The sequence below is a fragment of the Helicoverpa armigera genome, chromosome 2 (genome assembly GCF_030705265.1).
Source record: "Helicoverpa armigera isolate CAAS_96S chromosome 2, ASM3070526v1, whole genome shotgun sequence".
Lineage (NCBI taxonomy): Eukaryota > Metazoa > Arthropoda > Insecta > Lepidoptera > Noctuidae > Helicoverpa > Helicoverpa armigera.
This window is the reverse complement of record NC_087121.1, coordinates 13,192,069-13,212,810: the sequence shown is the minus strand read 5'-3', so window position 1 is coordinate 13,212,810 and position 20,742 is coordinate 13,192,069. Positions and strand designations below refer to the sequence as shown.

The 20,742-nt window shown below is 34.8% G+C and overlaps 1 protein-coding gene across 1 annotated transcript; it reads right to left on the bottom strand.

Moving 5' to 3' along the window:
- Positions 1-596: 596 nt before the first annotated feature.
- Positions 597-2,378, bottom strand: LOC135118754 (piggyBac transposable element-derived protein 4). The gene has a single exon (XM_064041556.1). The coding sequence runs from the start codon at positions 2,376-2,378 to the stop codon at positions 597-599; it is 1,782 nt and encodes a 593-aa protein (XP_063897626.1).
- Between the last annotated feature and the right edge of the window lie 18,364 nt (positions 2,379-20,742).

Here is a 20,742-nt window from a genome sequence, read left to right as displayed (position 1 = left end):
GTTTAAGATTCTAAGAACTGTGTGGGTGTTATATAATAACCATTGCTAAAAACAAGCATAATCATGTTCTAGTTTAGATATTTTACACTTCAATTATCCTCGAATTAACCCTTGGCACCACTCGTTATTTCAAGCCACACATATACACTCGTGGGGGAGCTAGGTCCCCTATGAATTCGGTATTTATTTAATTGAGAATTAATAATTTTAAGGAAGTTTTTTTATATAAAATAAATAAAACGCTTAATAAAAATTTAAAAAATATATATTTTTAAAGAAACTTAAAACATAAATTTCACTTTTCTGACATTTTAACGAAATAAGTGCCTTTTTGGCTACAAATTTTAAGAACTAAGTTTTGAAACAAAAATAAAAATGAAAAAATAAACTTTTAAACTAAATGTGTCTTTTTTCCTTTCAGAAATACAACTAAAAAGTAAAATAAAATATAACATTATCAACATTTTGACTTACATGCAAAATCACAACAAGTTTTGTTTCTTATCAATCTACAACAATTTTTAGGAAAATTTTCAGTCTTCTAAGAAAATATTTATTTATGCCATGTATATCTTGTATTATATTATTATTTTACATTATTCCTTACATTTGTCGCATATTTTTACATCAATAGAATGTACACGACATACATTTTTTTGGCATTTTGAGCACACTCTAGGAGTATTACTATCCTTCTGACGAGGGCACAAATGGCATCTTGACTTTTTTGGTCTCTTATTTTGACTCGGCTGTGTTGACAAATCCTCAGATGTTGATGGGTCCTCTGGCGGATCAATACCAACCTCTTTCAAAAACTTGTCTATCATCTCTTTTAGCTCCCTAGAAAGAGTTTTTGTAGATCTTCTATCCAGAACATGAGGACTCACTAAAGCATATGCAAGGTTCTCTAGAAACTTGTAGCGGCTCATCATTTCAGTGTTAGATGCAGAATGCAGCACATGGCTATTTACTCCAGATATGTTCAGCATGGAACAGAATATTGTAGTGGGCCACCTTTGACTCCTCCTGTTGACAGAATAGGCTGCACATTTCTGATCACGGATCAGGGCGTCGACACCGCCTTTAGTAGAATTATAAAATTCAATGATTTCCGGTTTTTTGTTTTCAGGATTCGTAACAGGTTCGTGGTGCATTGAAGATACAAGAGCGATACTTGAGTTCCTTTTAGGTACAAATGAGACTAACGTCTTATCACTTTGAAAACCAAAAACTGACGAAAGAACTGGCCGATTTCTTTGTGGCAGAAATTGTGGAGGAATCTCTTTTTTGTTTTTTCGTATAGTGCCGACGTACGTAAGTTGTTTTTGTTTCAGTGCATCCACCAACTCAATTGAAGTAAACCAATTGTCTCCTGTTATGTTTCTGTTCGTTCCATAAATTGGTTCTGCAAGGGTCATAACGTTCTTCGTGGGTACTAACATTGAATCAGCTCGAGTTTGTGCTTCTTTTCCAGAGTAAATAAACGCGTTGTATAGGTAATGTGTCTTCGCATCACACAAACACATTATTTTCAAACCATATTTTGCTGGTTTGGATTTCATGTAAATACGGAACAAGCACCGTCCTCTAAAAGGTACTAGCATTTCGTCCACAGTCAAATACTCGGAGCAGCTGTAGTTTTGTCTACAGTTTTGTATAAATATATCAAAAACCTCAGATATGAGAGCCAGGCGGTTGTTTTTTTTTCGTTCTTCTCTCGTACTCTCATCATCGAACCGTAGATTCGATAAAATGAAAAGAAATCTATTGAGACTCATAACTGTTCTAAAAATGGGTCTTCCTCTTGATTTAGATGACCAGAGACCACGAGCATCTTCCCTTCCAGATTTGAAGATGCCTGTCAGAAACATCAACCCGATGAATGCGCGTATTTCGTTTGAACTGACGTGATGTGTATAATATGTTGCTTCAGTTTTGTGTGTTTGTTGATATTTGGTGATTTTTTGGTTAGTGTATTCCACTATCATATCTAACATATCGTCAGTAAACAGGCACGACCAAGACTCGAGTGGAGTCATCACATTTTTGGACAACGCAGGACCTCTTAGACCAGGCAAATGTACAATTATGTTATGCGCTCGAACTCGTGACCGCGACGGCGGTGTTTTCCCCCACTTACATCTGTTTTTGCCGTAAAAAGCATTAGAGCTGTTGTCAGTCTGTTGATCTATATTATTCTCGTCTTCAGAATCATTGCCAAGTTCTTCTTCGCTCTCCGTGTCATGATCACTAGCTTCTTCCTCCATATCACTCAAATCCAGTATTTCTTCCGGAAAAATCTCCTCATTTCTATCTTCATCCAACTCTGTATCATTTAACAGATTTTGTATCTGTTCTGGAGTCAAATTTTTATCCATTGCGCTAAAAAAAATAAACAACACGATAAAATAATAAAAAAAAAATAGTAACGTAACTACACTCGTGGGGGACCTAAGTCCCGTTGTAACACGTACCTCGCTAACCAAAAGTGTTAGCCCGACGCACTTCCGTACCCTGCGACCTCTCGGTCAGTACTGAGAATACAAGGAGCCGCGAGCGCGTAACGTTTACAATAAAAAATATATTTACAAAAAAGTGCTTGGTGGGGGACCCTGCTCCCCCACGTATGGTGTTAAGGGTTAACTTGTTTACAATATTTAAAGTATTTATTTATTTCGTGTCGACCCTGCATTTTTATTTCTTGCATACTACTCACTCCGATAGCATCTCATAGGGATTTTTAAAGATCAATTAGGATAAAAATCTTTGTTATCTCGATAACATAATCCCATCTACCTTTCCGTTTCCATATCAAAACTTTCATTTAACAAAGCTCATCGTTTCATAGAACAAAGTCTTATAGTACGAACGAAGTCTCATGAATACTTGCTGTTGTTAGATCTAAAAGTGAGATCACCGTATAAATTAGGTGCAAAAGTTAGATATCTAGTTAAGATTTATCAACTTTATAGTTTGAAGAGATTCATGCACCAGCTGATCTGGATATTCTCAAAGAATGTTTTTTAACTTTCCACCAAGTTCCTCTATAAAAAAAGATTGCAAGACTTTCATATTTCCATTTGAAGTTCGAGTTGTGAATAATCCATTGGAAAACGTTGGATAGATATCCATTTATAGGTCAGTAAGATTATCTCTGTGATTATAGTATGTATAAAGAATGCAAAAAAGAAGACGGTATAGATCTTATCAAAAGTCACCAATTCGGTTATTGGCTCATTTTTTTACTCCAACACACATAAATCCACATAAATTAATTATGTAACTAAGTACTCTCCACTTTAAAACATTAATGCAAACCAATAAACCCATTAACGACATCCAATCAAAATATAGTCCTATCTTAACATGAGTCTGTATTTAGCCCTTATACATAATGTATTAGCAGATAAAGGGGTCAGACATGACGTTCAAACATTTTGATTGGACCAGGCCGGGAGCAGGTGGCCCTTCGACCTTTGGGCCTAGTTTTTTTGAATTGAAAAAGAAAACGACGGTCAGAAAGCACTTAAGGATGCCATAAAATCGACCTCTTATATCCCGAATAGTCGAGAATGGTAGTTTTTCGTGAGAATTTGATGTCTTTTTAAATTATGAGATTGGTTTTTGGGGTCAGATTTGAACGTAGGCGTATTATGGTTTCATTTGTATAACTTTTTGTAGGCGTAGTTTAAAGGGTTTTACATACATTTTTATTTTTAGAAAAATTGCCTGCAAAAAAATTTGTTCTCTTTTTAAAGTCTTTATTATAAATTAAATGTATTAAGGAAGCAATGATTTGACTACAGCCATTTTGATCGCTGAAAAGAGAAAAAATTGTCAAAAAAAATATTTGTAAAAAAATATTTATTCTTATACATTGTCTGCAAAAAGGTATACCTATAGACATGTATTTTCCGCTGAAGAATAAAAGGTTACAAACGAGTATGCATATTTAATTGGAAGTAACTGCACAAACCTTTGTCTTCAAAAAGCAATATAAAGACTAGAAATTCAAACTAGCAAGATAATAATGATTATGTAAAGAATTAGCTTCTAACATTTTCTAAGCACGAGCGTAAAGCAAACGATGGCCAAGAAAAAGTTCAAACAATTTTATTCACGTAACGCAAGCTTAGTATGCTTTCTTATTTAATAAATGTGCCAAGTAATAGAAAGGCTAGTCTACAACTTCCACAGTCTAGCTAATTCCCTTTAGCTAAGACATTTTCATACTGCCTAGTGTTCAAAGTTTCGCAGTATATTATTATTCTGTGGACATAGGTCTTAAATTTATCACTGAAGGGTATTGAAGGTTATTAAACTTGAAATATCGAGATTTATGATGCTGGGAGAAGTATGGGAACTTTGGTTATGGTCAGTATATTATATATGACGGATATTAGGTAAAATATGATATGAATAATAGTGTCAGCCTAGTTTTGTCACAAAACGAAGTCAGCTCTTTATTTTTAAATCAAGCAGTGTGTTTTTATTATTCTACATTCTTTAATAATAAAAAAACTATCTATTCAAATTGTTATATCTACACAAGTCCTCATGGTAAATAAATGAAACATAATCATGATATCACTTAACTATTTTGTTAAACAAACTGAAATTAAACATTAAAATATGTAGCGTTAATTCCGCTTTATTTTACATGCCATTTAATGCTATTTAGATTAAACAAATTCCCACAAATATTTCGATGTTAAATACTCAGTAATACGGGAAATACCATGGAGTGTTTATATCGTTGACGCCATGTTAAACCGTGGTTTGTGGCGAAGGCACTTAACGGATCGTTACACATATTGACTATTGATAGCTGGTCAAGTGTTTTGTGGTTATAATTGTTAATGCTTGAAATAATTACGATATTGATGTTGACAATCTTCCACAATCGATTTCACCCGCGTCCCTTAGGGACTACTTTCGACTCAATTAGTAGTCTATCTTTACTTTCAAATCAGCGTAGTAGTTTCTGTAGTAATTAGAGTATATTATAGATTAAGTAAAAAAGGAAAGGCTGGGCTGATGATGAGTATAGATTAGGTAAAGAGACTGGTGGTAATAGTTCAGATCACCTTTTTGTATGTAAGTACCTCCAAATTTTGAAAAAAGGAGAAAAAAATCCTTTGTCTAGTTAAAGTTAATCTTTTCTTACACTTAAATACAACAATACAAAAGACAAGCTTCACCCCGCAATGAGAGTGATCCTCAACTAAATACATCATCGTAACAGAATCAAAATATTCATCTCAATTCCAACGCAAAAGGTTTAGTTAGGCTTATCAACATTTCTGTTAGCATAATGTATTCAGGGACTCCTAATATTGAAGTGTCGAATATTTGGGAACCACAGAATCTGGGTAGCAATGTGGTGTACCCGACTGTTGACCTTTGTAAGGAGAATTTATTCCAACCCCTTTAGGTATACTCCTTATGTGAAGTTTACTTGTTACGTCGAGACTTGAGTTTGTTGAACTGATTTTGCGATGTATTGATAAATCTTAAGGCCTATCATCATCAGGTCGTGTCCTTGTGTGGTTCTGGACTAAAATTTTAAGAAGTCAGTGATTAACTAATGGCTCTGCATCCAACTGAGCTCGATTTTAAGTTTGCTTGCTGCAATCCATGAAGTTATTGTTAAGAAAATCTAATAAACAGGTCGCATTTTTGTATAAGTTAGTTTAAATGTTTTTTACATGTCTGACTTAAAATATCGTTTATTGACTATCTACTTAACTATGATACTTACATACCTATGATCTGCAGCCTTTAAAAGGTATTTGAAGGCCTCCTATAAAAGATATGGCTACTATTAAAAATCGCAAAACATGCAAACGCACTTTCCGGAGCAACACCCGAAAATCGACATGTATAGGTAGACCTCGACATGTAGGTAGGTACCTATAGGTAGACAGTTACTGTTGTGCCCGGCTATTTTACGGACTTGTCTAAAAATCTACCTTGTCTCAATGCCTAATGCTACCCTGTGCTTTTCTTTTTCGCCAGATTTTTTTATCTGTATAATATGTTTGACGTTTAACTTTTTGTATAAAAATATGTCAAACCGCTCTATTTATTCCTCAGATCGTACTTATATTTAAGGACTGTCTGGTTCTAAACATTTTGCAACCTTCGTTTATTGTGGATAAAAGCATAAATTAAACAAACGAGTACACGTAGAATCGTATGTATAAAACATGTAAAAACTATAATATAATGTATGTATATGATGGACTTAAGTACAGAATAAATATTTCCTTTTGAAACTGAAAATTATACAAGTTGCAAATTATTATATTTCCGTTTCAATTTAATAAGCTCAGTTTGAAAACACATATTTCATAAAATTAAAGCACTGCTTTAAGTAACAAATATAAACACTGCATTTCTGAGCTGAAATTAAATCTTGTAATACTACATTTCGAGTATTATGTTGAAAACTGGAAACCATGTTCAACAGTCCAGCGCCTTTGAAAATACGAGAGAGTAGCACATTATACATGTAGGTTTATTATATTGTGTGTAAATGAGAAAAAATATTATATTAAATTATTTTGTCAACAAGAAATGAAACCGACGAAACAATGAGAAACAAACTTGAATAAAGCATTCCCTTATCATTCAACAAAATCATGAAGCAACTAACTCAACTCTGTTAAAATTTGCGATTAAACCAAAAACTTCTAAATCGAATAAGTAATTAATTCAGCGAAATAATTATCTAAGACCACAACTTAATAACTCAATTACTGAAACTTTTGAATTTGATAGATAATTACGTAGCTCCCAAGATGAATGGTGGAAATTTGGCCAGCATTCCATATAGTAGGCACTTCACGACAAATGTTCTGAGTACTACCTCTTAGTAATCAAGCCAGGCCGGCTGCCTTGAGTAAGATTAATTAAACCAACTGAACATCAATCATTGGGCCGGATTCCCATCGTGGTGGCAGACGTTTCACCAGTTCAGTTCGTAGGTTACTTAGATTGTTCCTACTTTATTTTGTACTCACTAGGTGCTTTTGACGCTGAGTTGGAACGCTCGACGAAAGAGGAGATGGGAAAATTGATACCGATGAATTTTGACTAAGCATGAAGCAAGGTACCTAACGCGACATAATCAAACAATGCTGCAATAATTCAGTAAATTGATAAGGTACACACTACTCGGATATTAAAACAATAACTAATGTTATGTGAAATATCATAAAAATATGGTTCAAAGTTTCTAACCAATACTTTTTTAGTTGTTCACATTTCTTGAGAAAAGTCTAAACTTAGGATTTAGGGAAGTATATAGGATTTAGGCTTTTATGTAGAACATCTGTGTGAGATTCAAATCGTGACGTTTTTGCAACCTAGTGCGTGAACCAGTTGACTGAGCGAGTGCGTCAATCGTTCGGTACACATGTGGTTTAGGTATGAGAGTGGAATAATTTATTTTTTAGGTACTAATATATGTTATATTTAATATCTACCATATCTAAGTAAGATTAACCTAAGTATGTATGTGTGTTTGTAAAATGTTTGGTATGGGAATATAGATATTATGTGATCTTGATTATTCAAATAAGGAGTATTCATGGGACATGGGACAAGTCATAGAACGGTCGGCTTATTATGATTTATTGCGTCTTACTTTCCATCAGATTTTTATTTTCACCAACAATTTCATATTGTTTTATTGACACATCTAATGACTAAACATCAAAGTTTATTTAGTTCAGTGTCTCAGACTTCGTTTGACAAACAGACGCCTCACCGACACTAATCTGACGTCTATTAATTTGATTATACGACACTTTTTATTAAATTAACAAGAATGAAAGGAAAACTTGATTTATTACGCGGATAATACAGCCATTGTTTGTATAACGGCTAAATTAAATTAGAGATTTCAATAAACGGGAGCTTATTGTGCAGCCCTTTGTAAAATTTATTTATTTGAGAATAATTTGATAGATTCCCTTCTCAAATCATCCAATCAGTGTCAGATTTCTTGGTTGGTACCTCAAGTTTACGTCAATCATTAAGCGTTAGATACTTTTCACGTGGTGATTGAGAAACGGCCATGGATATACCTATTTTTCATTGACTGATAAACGCAATAAAATATCATAAAATTGTGTGTATCAAATGAACATCGTAGTCAAATATTAAACAGTGGCAACTTGAACGCCTAACCTTTTTCAGGCAATAGACTAAGGCATGTATTTAACGCGGCGACTAAGTAAAACGAATATAGGTTTTAAAAAATAATAGAGTGGGTACCATTTATAATGGGTTGGCAGCTAAAAAGGAGTATCATAATAAATCAAAGGTAGCATATTAATATATCAGTTATGAGGTCCGTTTTAATTTAAACTAGCATCAAGTTTTTCTTTTGGCGACTGAATTAATATCTAAGCGAAAACTTAATGATGACAATAAAATAGAAAATGGGCATTCATAAATAATACAAATCAGGTTCTATTTAAAATTGTTTGGATGAAGAATAAATATAAACTAGCTCATATTATAAATATATTGTGCGACTTTTTAATAGCTTTAAATAAAGTCTAAAATGGCATGAAGAAAAAATATTTTGCGGCTGCTATTTTCAAAATTATAGGTGAATAGCATGGAAGTAAGCATGCCACATGCAGCAAGCATGACTCTGTCACATTCCGGCGCTGCGGGGCTCCGGCGGTCCCATGCGAGCTTATAGTCGCAGATGGTTTCACGCTCACCACCGCAGTTGGCTTGCTGGCCGGCAGGGCCGGCCAGCCTCAGCCGCGGCGGCGAGCGTTAAAACTACCTGCACCTCAGCTCGCAGGCCGCCTCGCCCCTCCGCGCCTACGCGGTTTTGAATTGCACTCTAGGGGTAGGGCAGACAAGACTACGTGGAGTCGGTTTTGCAGCGATTCGTTTTCGTCACTAACTTCAATTTTTAATACAATGTTTTTTTTAATTGAAGGTTATAAATGGCAATATGCTAAATAAAATGAATCCAAATTAAATTCTACCATCTTCATAGTGCGCCAAGTGAGATAATACCACCACACCTTCCGCCGTTTTCATGAAATTATGATACACAATATTAATAATTAACTCTTATTCCTTTTTATTGTACTCCTTTTAATATTTAGAGCTATCCACAAAGCGAAGCCTAAAACTGGGTTTTTAGTCGGCACGAAATAGTTGGTAACATATTATCTTTGCCATCCAACTAACATTATTAGTCGCCAAGTCATTATAAATAGCTCCTCACCTAATATTTCAATTGACTGGTATAGTTTATTTGCTACCCAAACGCAGCTGCTAGTTTTTAGTTTTTATAACACCCTTAAATTTGAACCTTACATATTATAATAGTCGCAAAAATATTTAATCGCTGGCAAGTTATTTTATTTGCTGCCAACATTTGTCGACTTTTAAGTTATTAGTCACCAGGAATATAATAAGCCATAGACTAACTGTGGTGTGTGTGGTGATTAATGATTAATGCTCAATCCTTCTCCTTGTGAGAGGAGGCCTGTGCCTAGCAGTGGGACGATAAAAAGGCTATAACAGGCTAACTATGAACGAAAATGACAAAGTCGGTTCAGTAGTAACTATTGCGTGGACGTCGGATAGACAGACAAACAGAGCTATTTCCTCATTTATATTATTTAGAAGAAAGGATTATTTACAAATATTAGGTACCTGCTATTAATCAGTAACAGAATATCTGCATTTGACATTCAAATAATAGGTTTTATTTACGTTAACATTTTAAACATTGACGTCACGACTGGAAACTAGACTTGTTTAGTGATTTTACCTGAAAACAAATACGTTTAGCAGCTTAGCTGTTTAATATAAACAGACTAACGCACGGACCTTTTGAATTATTAATAAGAATGTAGTTTAAGTTCAAGGCCTTTGAAATGCAACAAAATTAATCTTATTTTTTAGAAAAAACTGACTTATTTATTAATAATATGCAGTCTTTATGAGTATATAAACCGTTTACCGTGTGTTACTGTATATCATTCGTGTGATAAGAATAAAAGTGTAAACATGAAGATTTATTTGTTTTTCTCTATGGTGCTACTTGCACTTGCATCATTCGCTTTGGCTAGTGTTCCAATCAAAGAGGATTGCCCAAAAGGTACAATAAGAGGTCCGAACGGCCAGTGCTTCAAATCAGTAAGTCAATTTTTATCTCTCTCTTATTTATATTAGTGTTGCATTGCTATATATTTGCTCTCTTGTCGGTCTATGCACGAGGTCTGGGGTCTGATTCCCGGGGCGGGCCGAAATCGCTCTGTAAGTTTTGAAACTTTTACAAAGCAGCCCGTAGTATCAAAGTTGGTGACTGATACGCTCGTGCATCGGAGACACGTAAATATTGGCTTTGCCTGATCTCTCTCCGATCGTCGGATTGCCGTCCGATCAGGCTAAGAGATTGACGGAATACTTAGTAAGTCCTCCTGTTTCTACGCAAATGCACTATAAATGTGTCCTGCACAGCTGGCTGATCTCCTTATATGAGAACAGACGCCGTGCCCAAAATCGTCGAAATAAAATATGTATTTTTTTTGGAAATGGTTGATATTGTGTTGCCCTGGTAACTGAGCTGAGAAGGTATGATATACAGTCGTCCCTAGTAAAACGCTAATTCTCAGCTGCATCAGGTTAGACTGGAAGCCGACCCCAACATACTTGGAAAAAGGCTAGGCATTTGAAGGATGTTTTGCCTTTCGATTTCGACGTTTGGCATTTTGTGAAAATAATATGTCTACCAACTATTTATAAAATAACCTATACCTATACCTATACGTCGTCGTATAGGTATAGGTATAGGTTATTTTATAACAAAATATTTACATCACATTTATTTTGTTGCAGGAGTAAAGCCAGCTGCAGTAAGCTCACCAATGAACTCCCTGAAACTTCAATATTATTCTTAAGTTTTTTTTTGACATAAACTCTTAATAAAATGTACGTTTTTTAATAAAATAATGCGTTTATTTTGTATCTAACAGAGTAACCGCTCAATTAATTAAAATTGAATTGATCCCAAAATCCTGGCAGTGTTTATTGCAACAGATGGACGAATATTGTGAAGAGTTGCCAGTTTAGTTAGAAACTCTTTCGACAGAAAACAAAGCCTTCTAATATACCTAATATTACGAGGAACCTCATTTGAATTAGTAGCAAACCCGCTAATCGGTTTTGTGGTCAGTTTGCTAACTAGGAATCCATTGCACGTACTTTTTTTTCTACCCTAATGGAAACTAGCAATTAGATGATTAAAATAGCTTTCATGGTTATTGGTTTGTAGGATAATAGATCAATTATCGTTAATAGTAATGGTCCCATCGATAGTTGTAATGTACATTAAAATTAACTAGTCGATTAACAAATCACACAATCCAAAGGTAATTTGAAATCGGTTGCACAAGACAAAAAATGTGGTGATGAAGAATATTATATTCTTTTAGGTGATCTTCACACTGCCCCGCATCACCCTGCATCTTGCGTGTCGACGCACCTACGCGCGTTCCTGCGGGAGTGCAGATCTGCATCATCGTGCGGGTTTTTCACGCACTCACGCGCGTAGGTGCGTTTTGTAAATTCACGCACGGCGGCTTCCATTTTCAAATATACACGTCATGCCCATTCAAAATCACGCGCGGCAGTGCGGGATTCAGTGTGCCATACCTTGCATCTCGCCCCGCACCTACGCGCGGTGGTGCGTGTTTCTCCGCATGTATGTGCGTGATCCGCATGAACGCGCGTGGATGCATTTTCAGTGTGTTGGACTATGCGTGTTTTCCATACAAACGGAGATATTTCCATACAACGGAAAAAAACGCATCCACGCACCACGCTGCATCATGCGGGGCAGTGTGATAATCGCCTTAGAAGTGAAGTATTTTCGAAGTGATAGGATAATAGTTAATTTTAGTGAGGTTGATTATTAGAGGTGCGTTGGGTAAAACGGTTGTGACAAAACTAACATGGATGTAATGTGGAAGCTTGGAGAGGGTTATAGACTTCTTTTGTCTAAGTGCGGGACGTATCATCTACCTCTATAAAATAATCTGATTATAGCGAAAAGATATTCAATATAATGTATGATACATCTATAGTTTTTGAAAGGGTGGCTAGAGCAGTTAAGTAATAGTTTAGCTGTCAGTGTTATACCAGAACACTTAAAATACCTGTTTAGACGTATGCTACCTACTAAAGACACTACAGTCTACCCTTTCAGAGTACCTATTTCACGTGATGTTATGTTCCAATGTCGAGAACATCGTTTACCTACCTATCAAAGGAATTTTGATTACACAATTCTTTCACGGAAATATCCCATAAACGTACAGAGCGCTAAAATATAAAGTGTAGGTATCAATTGATTATCTGGCCCGCTCGTAAAAGTTTACTAAGGAAAAAGGGTTTCCATAGCCTTGCTTCGAAATAAATAAGTATTTATGTTGCGATTTGGACCTTTAAATGCCTTGGGAATGGCGTCCGAGAATGTAGGCTCGTTTAGGTATGTCTGTCAGTTTCACAGCTATTTTATACTGAATGAGTGTTAAATGATAATCAAATGAATTCATTTGAAACTCAAGTGGATGTTCGCGGTTGTGATCTGTAGAAATACTGGACTATCGGGTCACTCCTAAAATCGTTTTATCTCAACGTTACTCATAAATAACTTTAACCATTGGTGAAAACCGCCTGGAAAACTATTCAGTATTTTTTTATTTTATTCAACAGAAAAACGGGCAGAGTTTTGTTTTAGGATAAGTAGATGTAGTTTTATCTATGTAACTTTAAATTCATGGTTATAAGCTTAAAAAAAATAACATTATTAGCATTTTGTCGAAACATCCAACCAATCCACTTATCATAAACGATACATCGTACAATTTGGGTTACTCCAACATACTGCGACAACCAACAAACGCTTCACGTTCACCCGATCCTAAACTAACAGAATGGCTATCTCCAATCAGTAGCTGAAGTGGTTAACTTACAGATAAATGGTTATCCGCTGGGATGAAACTTCGTGATATTGTGGGACCCAGTTGCTGGTGTATGAGCTTATTTATTTTTTACCAGTATTAAAGATGCAAAAGTAATGCTGTCTGTCTGTCAAATACGCTCCCCTTAACTGCAGAGTACATTGAAATATCATAGATAGAATAGGGCTTAATCACGGAGAAAGGAAAGATAGCGGAGATGCCATAAGGCAGGTAGATGCGGCGTATTATTGTAGGTCATGTGTTGTAACGGTAGGCGTGATCAGTGACTAGACTACCGAGATAAACAAGGCGTTTGCGTTCTTTGTCAAGTCAAGAGGAATCTGTCGAAGATTAGTCTTGCTTGATTGGTGATTTAGTTTTGTTTAGAAGGTGTGAGAAGTCCCTCCCTCGAGATTCGGTTGAAACCACAGGGAACAGCTTGTTTATAACATGTAGATTAGAATAATGAAAATTTTGTATCCTGCTGTAATACAGTCACGTATCATGTTTTTTAGTTTATTTTGTGAGCGACTAACTTCGTCAGCTAAATAAACCATTTTCTTTCAGCTAAACTTTTTTTATAGGTACAATGACAGGGTGGTTCTAGTACATTGTATGAGTGTTAGGTATTTCAAATGTTATATTTAGGTACAGTAAGGGAAGCTTAAAACACAAGTTGATCTTGAGATTCCCAATATTCATTTGGGAATAATTTCGTGGAACATTCTAGTGTAAGTACCGATATCTATTAAAAGGTTAAACTGGCAGGAGATTGTCTGAAACTACTATCTTAATTGAGATAGCTATAAATAATTATGGATCATTTCAATGAGCGTATTACTAAAAGAACAACACACAACTATACTCATTAATCAGAGAGTGAAGTGTTATTTTATTGATTTTGTATGAACAAAGAAGTTTAACTGAGCATAATTTAACAGCATATTCAGAATATTCTCTTCTTAAAAGAAATAGACGAAGACGTTTGTATTATTTTTTTATATTATTATTTAATATTTAATAATTACCGTAATATGATATCGAATTAAAAGATTACAAAGTTGTGTAAATATAAACATCTTACTGCCCTAAATCTGACCATGACCATTACATTTTCTTACACCAAAACAAAGACTTTTTTCATATTTTTGTTGAAACCATTTTGTCTCATTGTTCTATAAATAAAGCATCCGAACCCTAAGCTTGATCACATACGTCAGCCGCCCAATTCCAAATAAACCAAAGAGGTTATATAAAAAAAGAAATAAGTTATTCTTAACTCTACCCTTGTTATTTTTGTGTACATCTGATAAATCGTCTTTATTTTTTTTATTGAATATAATAATGTATATGAAAGCCCACAATGGGAATCATAATTTTATAAGGTTGTATTTGTTTTGTTATTTTGTATCTACATATATGAGCTTTTTTGTGATGTTTCATATTATGTGATTAATCTTAAATGTAGGATTTTATATGACCTCTGAAAATATTTTTCAGAACAATACTATTTCATTTTTGTTCGTAGATTCTGTTCCTCCATTTCAATAATCCAAATTCAAAAGCTTCAAGCTAAAAGTTTGATTATTTTTAAAGAAGACAATTTTTTATGACGCTTGTGATTATCAAATTTAAAGTTGCAGTGATAGTTAATGCAAGAAAGAACTACCTATACCTACACGTAACATAGTTAAAGAATAACTAAAATAGTCTACTTTAATTTATCATTCCCTATAGTAACAAAGCTGTTTGTGAATGTGGAACATTATCAGTTAACTGTACATATATTTTGTAATATATCTTGAAATGTTTCACCAAAATAATGTCTCTCCAGGTATCCTGAACGCCCCAGGGAATATTAAAAGTACCTGTTCCTACAAGATAATACATTTAGTATCGCTACAGGTTCGGTAATTTAATATTAAACGGGAAGGTAAATGTGTTATGTGATCATTTTATTAGGTACTTGTTTTACTATGTTCTTATTAGTAGCGAACATTTTGCTACTTTACCAGATTTTATTATAATCTTGACAAATGGTTATTGATATTGTACCTGCATTAAGATCAGTATCTAGATTTTTTAAATGGCAAGAAAGACAGAAGCTTTATCGGGATAGTTTTTTTTTGCGCGGCTTTCCTTTCTTCAGCAACTGATCACCAACTTTTCGGCAGCGCGGAGAACAACAACAGATATGCTGCGGAGTGGCAACAGTGATATATCTCTGTCAGCATACTCGTCATCCACGAAATTCTACATCTATGTCAAACTTCATCTATGTATGTACCTATAATACAATATCGAAGAAATAAGGTACTATTCTCTTACGTATTTTCCCACAACAAAATCTTCTCTAAAATTCCGCAACTCAAAGTAAAACCCTATAATAGCACATTAGTCACACACAATTAACGCCGGCGAATAGATGACACGTTTTTGCATAAGTTAGGCGTTGTTTGACCAACTTCACGCTCCGAGCGACCAACTTTGATTGAGATCTGGGTCCCTTACCTGGAATTTAAACGAGGGCTCCGCTAAGTTATTAGAAAACTTTGAACGGCTCCCAATTTTATAATAATAAAGGATAAATGGTAGGAGACGAGAATACCAAGACGATATGCTTTTATTATGGAATTCCAACTTTTCTATGCGATTAACCCGACGGACGTATCTCTGTAATTTGCTCGGAATTAGATCTGGCATCCATTCCTTTTCTTATGTTTTATCTTCTCGTCTCTGAAATCCGTTTTCATCAGTTATATTGTTTGACGTTTGTCTCAGTTAAGAGGTATTGTGGGGAGCTTATGATTTATGAGAACAGTTTTCAGAAAATTTGAGTTTCAGGCAATATGTTTGAAGGCTTCTAAATCGTCGTGTCATGCCAAGTAGGTTAACAATTCATTTGCGGATTGAGATAAAAATAAAATATGCATCCCTGTTATAAATACGTCTTTATGCTATTTATAACACTGTTAAAAATTGTTTGTTCTTCAAACGTTTCACGGAAGCCGTCAGTGCAAAAATATGAAAAGAAATTTTCCTCAACCAATCATCGTAAAAAATTAAAGACATTAAGCGAGTTCCTAATTAATTTAATGGTTCGTTTACGATCGCAATTTATCCAATTTTGGTTATTAATGAATATAAAAATAAAACGATAAGATTTATGCGTCCATTTTTCCGCGAGAATTATTTATGCAGCTTTGTTTTTAGATACAATACTGTTATTGTGAAAAAATGTTTTTATGAATTTTGGGAACCGTATTTATAAAATACTGGGATGTATGACTCAGCTTAGTCAGTTATACATAAGTAGGTAGGTATCGTGAACAAAAACAAATGCGCATCGTCATTCACTCATTGACACAGATTTATCCGCGACCAAATTGTACACGAACCAAAAATAAACATAGCTTAACCGTCGTTCTAAATAATAAACATAAATTACTTCGTAAAATCCGAATTGTATGGATTACACGTACAAATCCCGGCCACGTTCAATGTTGCGGAACAGTTACTTGTTCTACATGCAGGTATTAGGCTGGGATTAACGTTAAAATGGAAAATTATATTACCACTGCTCGTTGTTCTAGGAAAACAATCGTATTTTAATTGAATCGGGCAATAAACTTGTTTCTGCTGAGCCTCAGATTTACGCTCACTATTGAAGACCTGAATTTCGGAATACCTCACACAATACAGTTTAGAGATACTTCTGGGTCATTTACAAGGAGTGTATCATACATGCAAGATACAATACCATTCAATCTTAGCTACTTGACACAACATTTCCAAATAATGTCGAGGATATTTCTCAACCGAAATGCGTCATTATTTCCGAAAACGTACATTCTCATGGTGGATATACATCTATGTGGTAGAATTAAACTATTTCAGTCGGCACACGTACTTAATCCTGCGTAAATTGAAACGCGGAAGACAGACTACCCGCCGCTAACGGAAGGTTAAGATATTCGCCGATTACACAAATCTGATTCTATTAATTACAATTCTGCTTAAGTGTTCCAGTTGACTATAGTAATTACACCCTAGTTAATTATCCGGTTTAATTAACTAAAGCAATAACGGTAAATAGTGTTAATTATATGTATCTTCTTACTTGTTGTAATTTATTGTTTGTTTTGATGAACATGCAGAGCGGGGAAAATTGGGGCCTCGAATGTACAATTATCCTGTATTAAGTATGTTTAGTTTCAAAATAGAAGCCAATGTTACTCATATGTTTCCACTACTACATAACAATAGGTCGTTTCGACAAGCCGATCGTTCACTTCCAACTTATTGATGAGAAATCTCATATTACAACATTGAGTCTCGCAGCCTGCTCTCCACAGTTCTCAGACTCGGAAATCTAGGAAGGTACGGCTCAGTTTTCTCGTTAAGTAAACAGTTATACCTCACGCGTTTCCAAATTACAGACCGGGTTATGAATACGTTGTTCCCAAAGTATGTTAAGTTCCTGCGAAATTTTCCCATTCAACTTTACAGGCCGCACGAAGTTTTAATCAAAGTTTTGTTATGTTGACATTTTTGGGTGAGCTCTTTAATAATAAAATACCCACATGTTTAACGTTGCTGTGAATGGGGGCTTTGTTAAAGTTCTCCAATGTACTAACTTTGTAAAGTGCTGTAAAAGTGCTTTTAGTGTTCACCGGGTTTTGTCTCCATTTTCCTCTTTTGTCTTGAATCAATAATGTTAACAGGCAGGTGAAGGGTTTTTTAAGAATAAGAAAGTAAAATATTGAAATATCGTATTTGTTTGCATATGAAGCATATATTTTTCTAATTTTCATAATAAATACTAAAGATTATCCATTCTTCTACATCTCAGTTTCGTGGAAACTACCAGGTATTTACACTTCCATAAAACCATCAACGAGGTTTCATAAAGGTGTTGCTCATGAAAACACAAGGTAGGTAACCCAATGAACTATTCCCATTTAACCAATTAGTGGGGATCTTAAACAATTGCGAAGTCGCTCTCGACCGGCAACTGTGACGAAGTTTCGTCCAATCGCGTTGGCCGACTTCGTCCGAGAGTTATGACTAACTTTCGAGTTCGGTAACAAGACTGCTGTAATGACTTCCAGAGGTGGTCGCCCGAATTTTTTAAACTTATAGACTTTGGTCATGATGCGAATTCTTTAGTTTGCAACGTTTCGTTTTAAGGTATGGGGTCCATTATTTCGTCGATCAAATGATTTTAGTGAGAAAATGACTTTTCAATTTCTAAGTTGTAGAAATAGAATGAGTTTAAGTTTTAGGTTTAAGGTAAGTGGGGTAAACTGTGGATTTTTTTAATGTTGGAGTACACATCATTTGCATCAAATGCTACAAAATTGTTTCCCGTACTGTGGTTTCATTTGGCGGTGAGTCTAAAATGTGTTTTTTTCAGTACATCCAGTTAGTAATCACGCCAATATTAACTCCTTTGTCTTTTAAATTGTTCAAAATGCAATCGATGCAGTCTTATTAACGTACACATTTGTATTACTCGCTTAGTCACTTATGTTTCATCCCTTCTCATTACATGCTCATGCCACAACAAAAAGACTGGAAGCCAAAAAGTTTTACTCCTTTTTTCCTGCTGACAACATTCCTACTTGTTTTATCATGCAAATGATATACTCATACCAACTCCGACCAAGAATAAGAAAAATCCGAAACATATTCAATGAGCCGCGTATTTTGATCAGCCACAAAGTGATTACGTCATCAAAATAAGAAATGCCAAAGTTTACGCATATTCTCTTCGTCAGAGAATTCTGTTTTATTCAACAGAACAAATTTCCATAACGACGTGGAAATAAAAGGGAATCTACATAAATCAATACACATACGTAGATCACGGTCAAGTCGGTGACCCCGAAGAGCATTTATGATGCTAAGAATTTGACAGCAATGAATTTTTATATCAGAGTAACATATGTATAGACTGAACATTTCGTCGATGTTGATTAAAGGACAGTGAGAATTTAGAAGTGGCCTTTTGTTGTCATTTTTCATTTTGGTTACTATGGTATTTTTGATAAATTGTGACACAATACTGAAATTGTACACCTCAAAGACAAACGTACCAATTTATTATTAGACGTCTAATTGTATCTGCGACCTTTCTAATTCACCCACATTCTAGATCAATGAGATACAAAATTTCATAACCAACAGCGTACAATTGAATAGCTCGAGCAATTCATTTAATTCCTTGCCCATTAACCTTGTCCGTTCCTAGACAATCCTCCAAGTCAGGGAATTAAGAGAAAACAGTTTCTGAATACAATTCTATTCTCTTAATAGGCAGAATTTCGATTAGGGCTGACAATTAGCGGCGAACGGTTAGAATGGTCATCTAACTTGAGAAATTGAACTATAAATTACCGTGGCACCGGCTTCTTGACAGAATTGCTTGGCATAGATTGATGTCCCGCGGAATGCGAGAAATATCGTACGCCATTTGAATTTATAGGGGGCCTTATAAACAGATGGTGAGAATACGATATTTATGAGTATACGTGTGTTTGAACGTTTGGTAATGTGTTTGACGATTGAAATGACTTGTTTTGGGTGGGAGTTTGAATGAGGAATGGGGTGCAAGTTTTCGTGATTCAGAATTGATTTATTTTTACTGGTGGTATGCATAAACTTTTTACAACAGAGAAAATAAATATTTATTTCTAATAAAATGTTTTCGTTGCCTTATTTTGACAGCAATATCAATTACAATGTGTAACATCCAAAGAAAGGACTATTCTCTTGAACACAATCGCTATTTTCATTGGCGACCATGATAAAACGCTTTGAACGGAACCTCATTGTCCAAATAAAGTGGCTCTTCAGTAAGCCCATTATTATGGTCGTAAGGAAATCGTAAATACATTAAAGATTTTTCAAAAAATCCTTATAGTATTATGGGATTTTATTATCTTGTCGCTGTCAAGTTTTGTGAAAAATCTGACTATAATTCAAGAGTCAGAGAGGGAAGAGAAATACAGCCTAGTTATAAATAACAATTTTTGTTGATAGGTAAATGAATCTGTAATCCAGATATAATACAATTATTCAAAATACTCAGGGCAATTTCTAGTTAGACCATTCATTCACCCTATTTTGGTATCTCTCTTAAAAATGGACTCATGAGTCAAAAATTCAAAAACAGAGCTCTTAAGCAGACACAAAACATGTTCCTTTTTTCGTGACTTATGTAACGCCCTAATTCCCAAATCTATTCCTGTAATGACATAATTAAAGCTTAACATAACACAATTTACAATAAAAAGTGGGGCTTATTCCGTGCCATGTCCAATAAAGTAGCCAGACTTTGTAGGATTATCCTTCCTTACCTTATGTCACGCATAATTTAATATGCCACTTCACTGTCCTACCCTCATCCGCGTCTTTATAAGAAAAATGTTCAGCCTTCATAAAGGTGTTGGACTATAAAGGTTTATTGAATATTTTATAAACATGTTCTACGCGATTTGTTCTTTTTTTCTGATTCGCATTGATTTGTTGAGAGATTTGCTTTTCATTTTCCTTGTTATTTCATATGAATGAACTTGTATAGTAAAATACGTAACAATGATGTGAAAGTTCATGTTCAATTTAGACAAAAACAAATTCATTTCAGCTCTTGTTGTTCATAAGAAATTGATGGATCTTGCGTAGGCATCAATATATTCTCAAAACGAAAAAGGAAAGGTATTACAACAGC

What these genes read in the sequence shown, in the direction of transcription:
- LOC135118754 (XM_064041556.1), bottom strand. Translation starts at nt 2,378, where the DNA reads ATGGATAAAAATTTGACTCCAGAACAGATACAAAATCTGTTAAATGAT.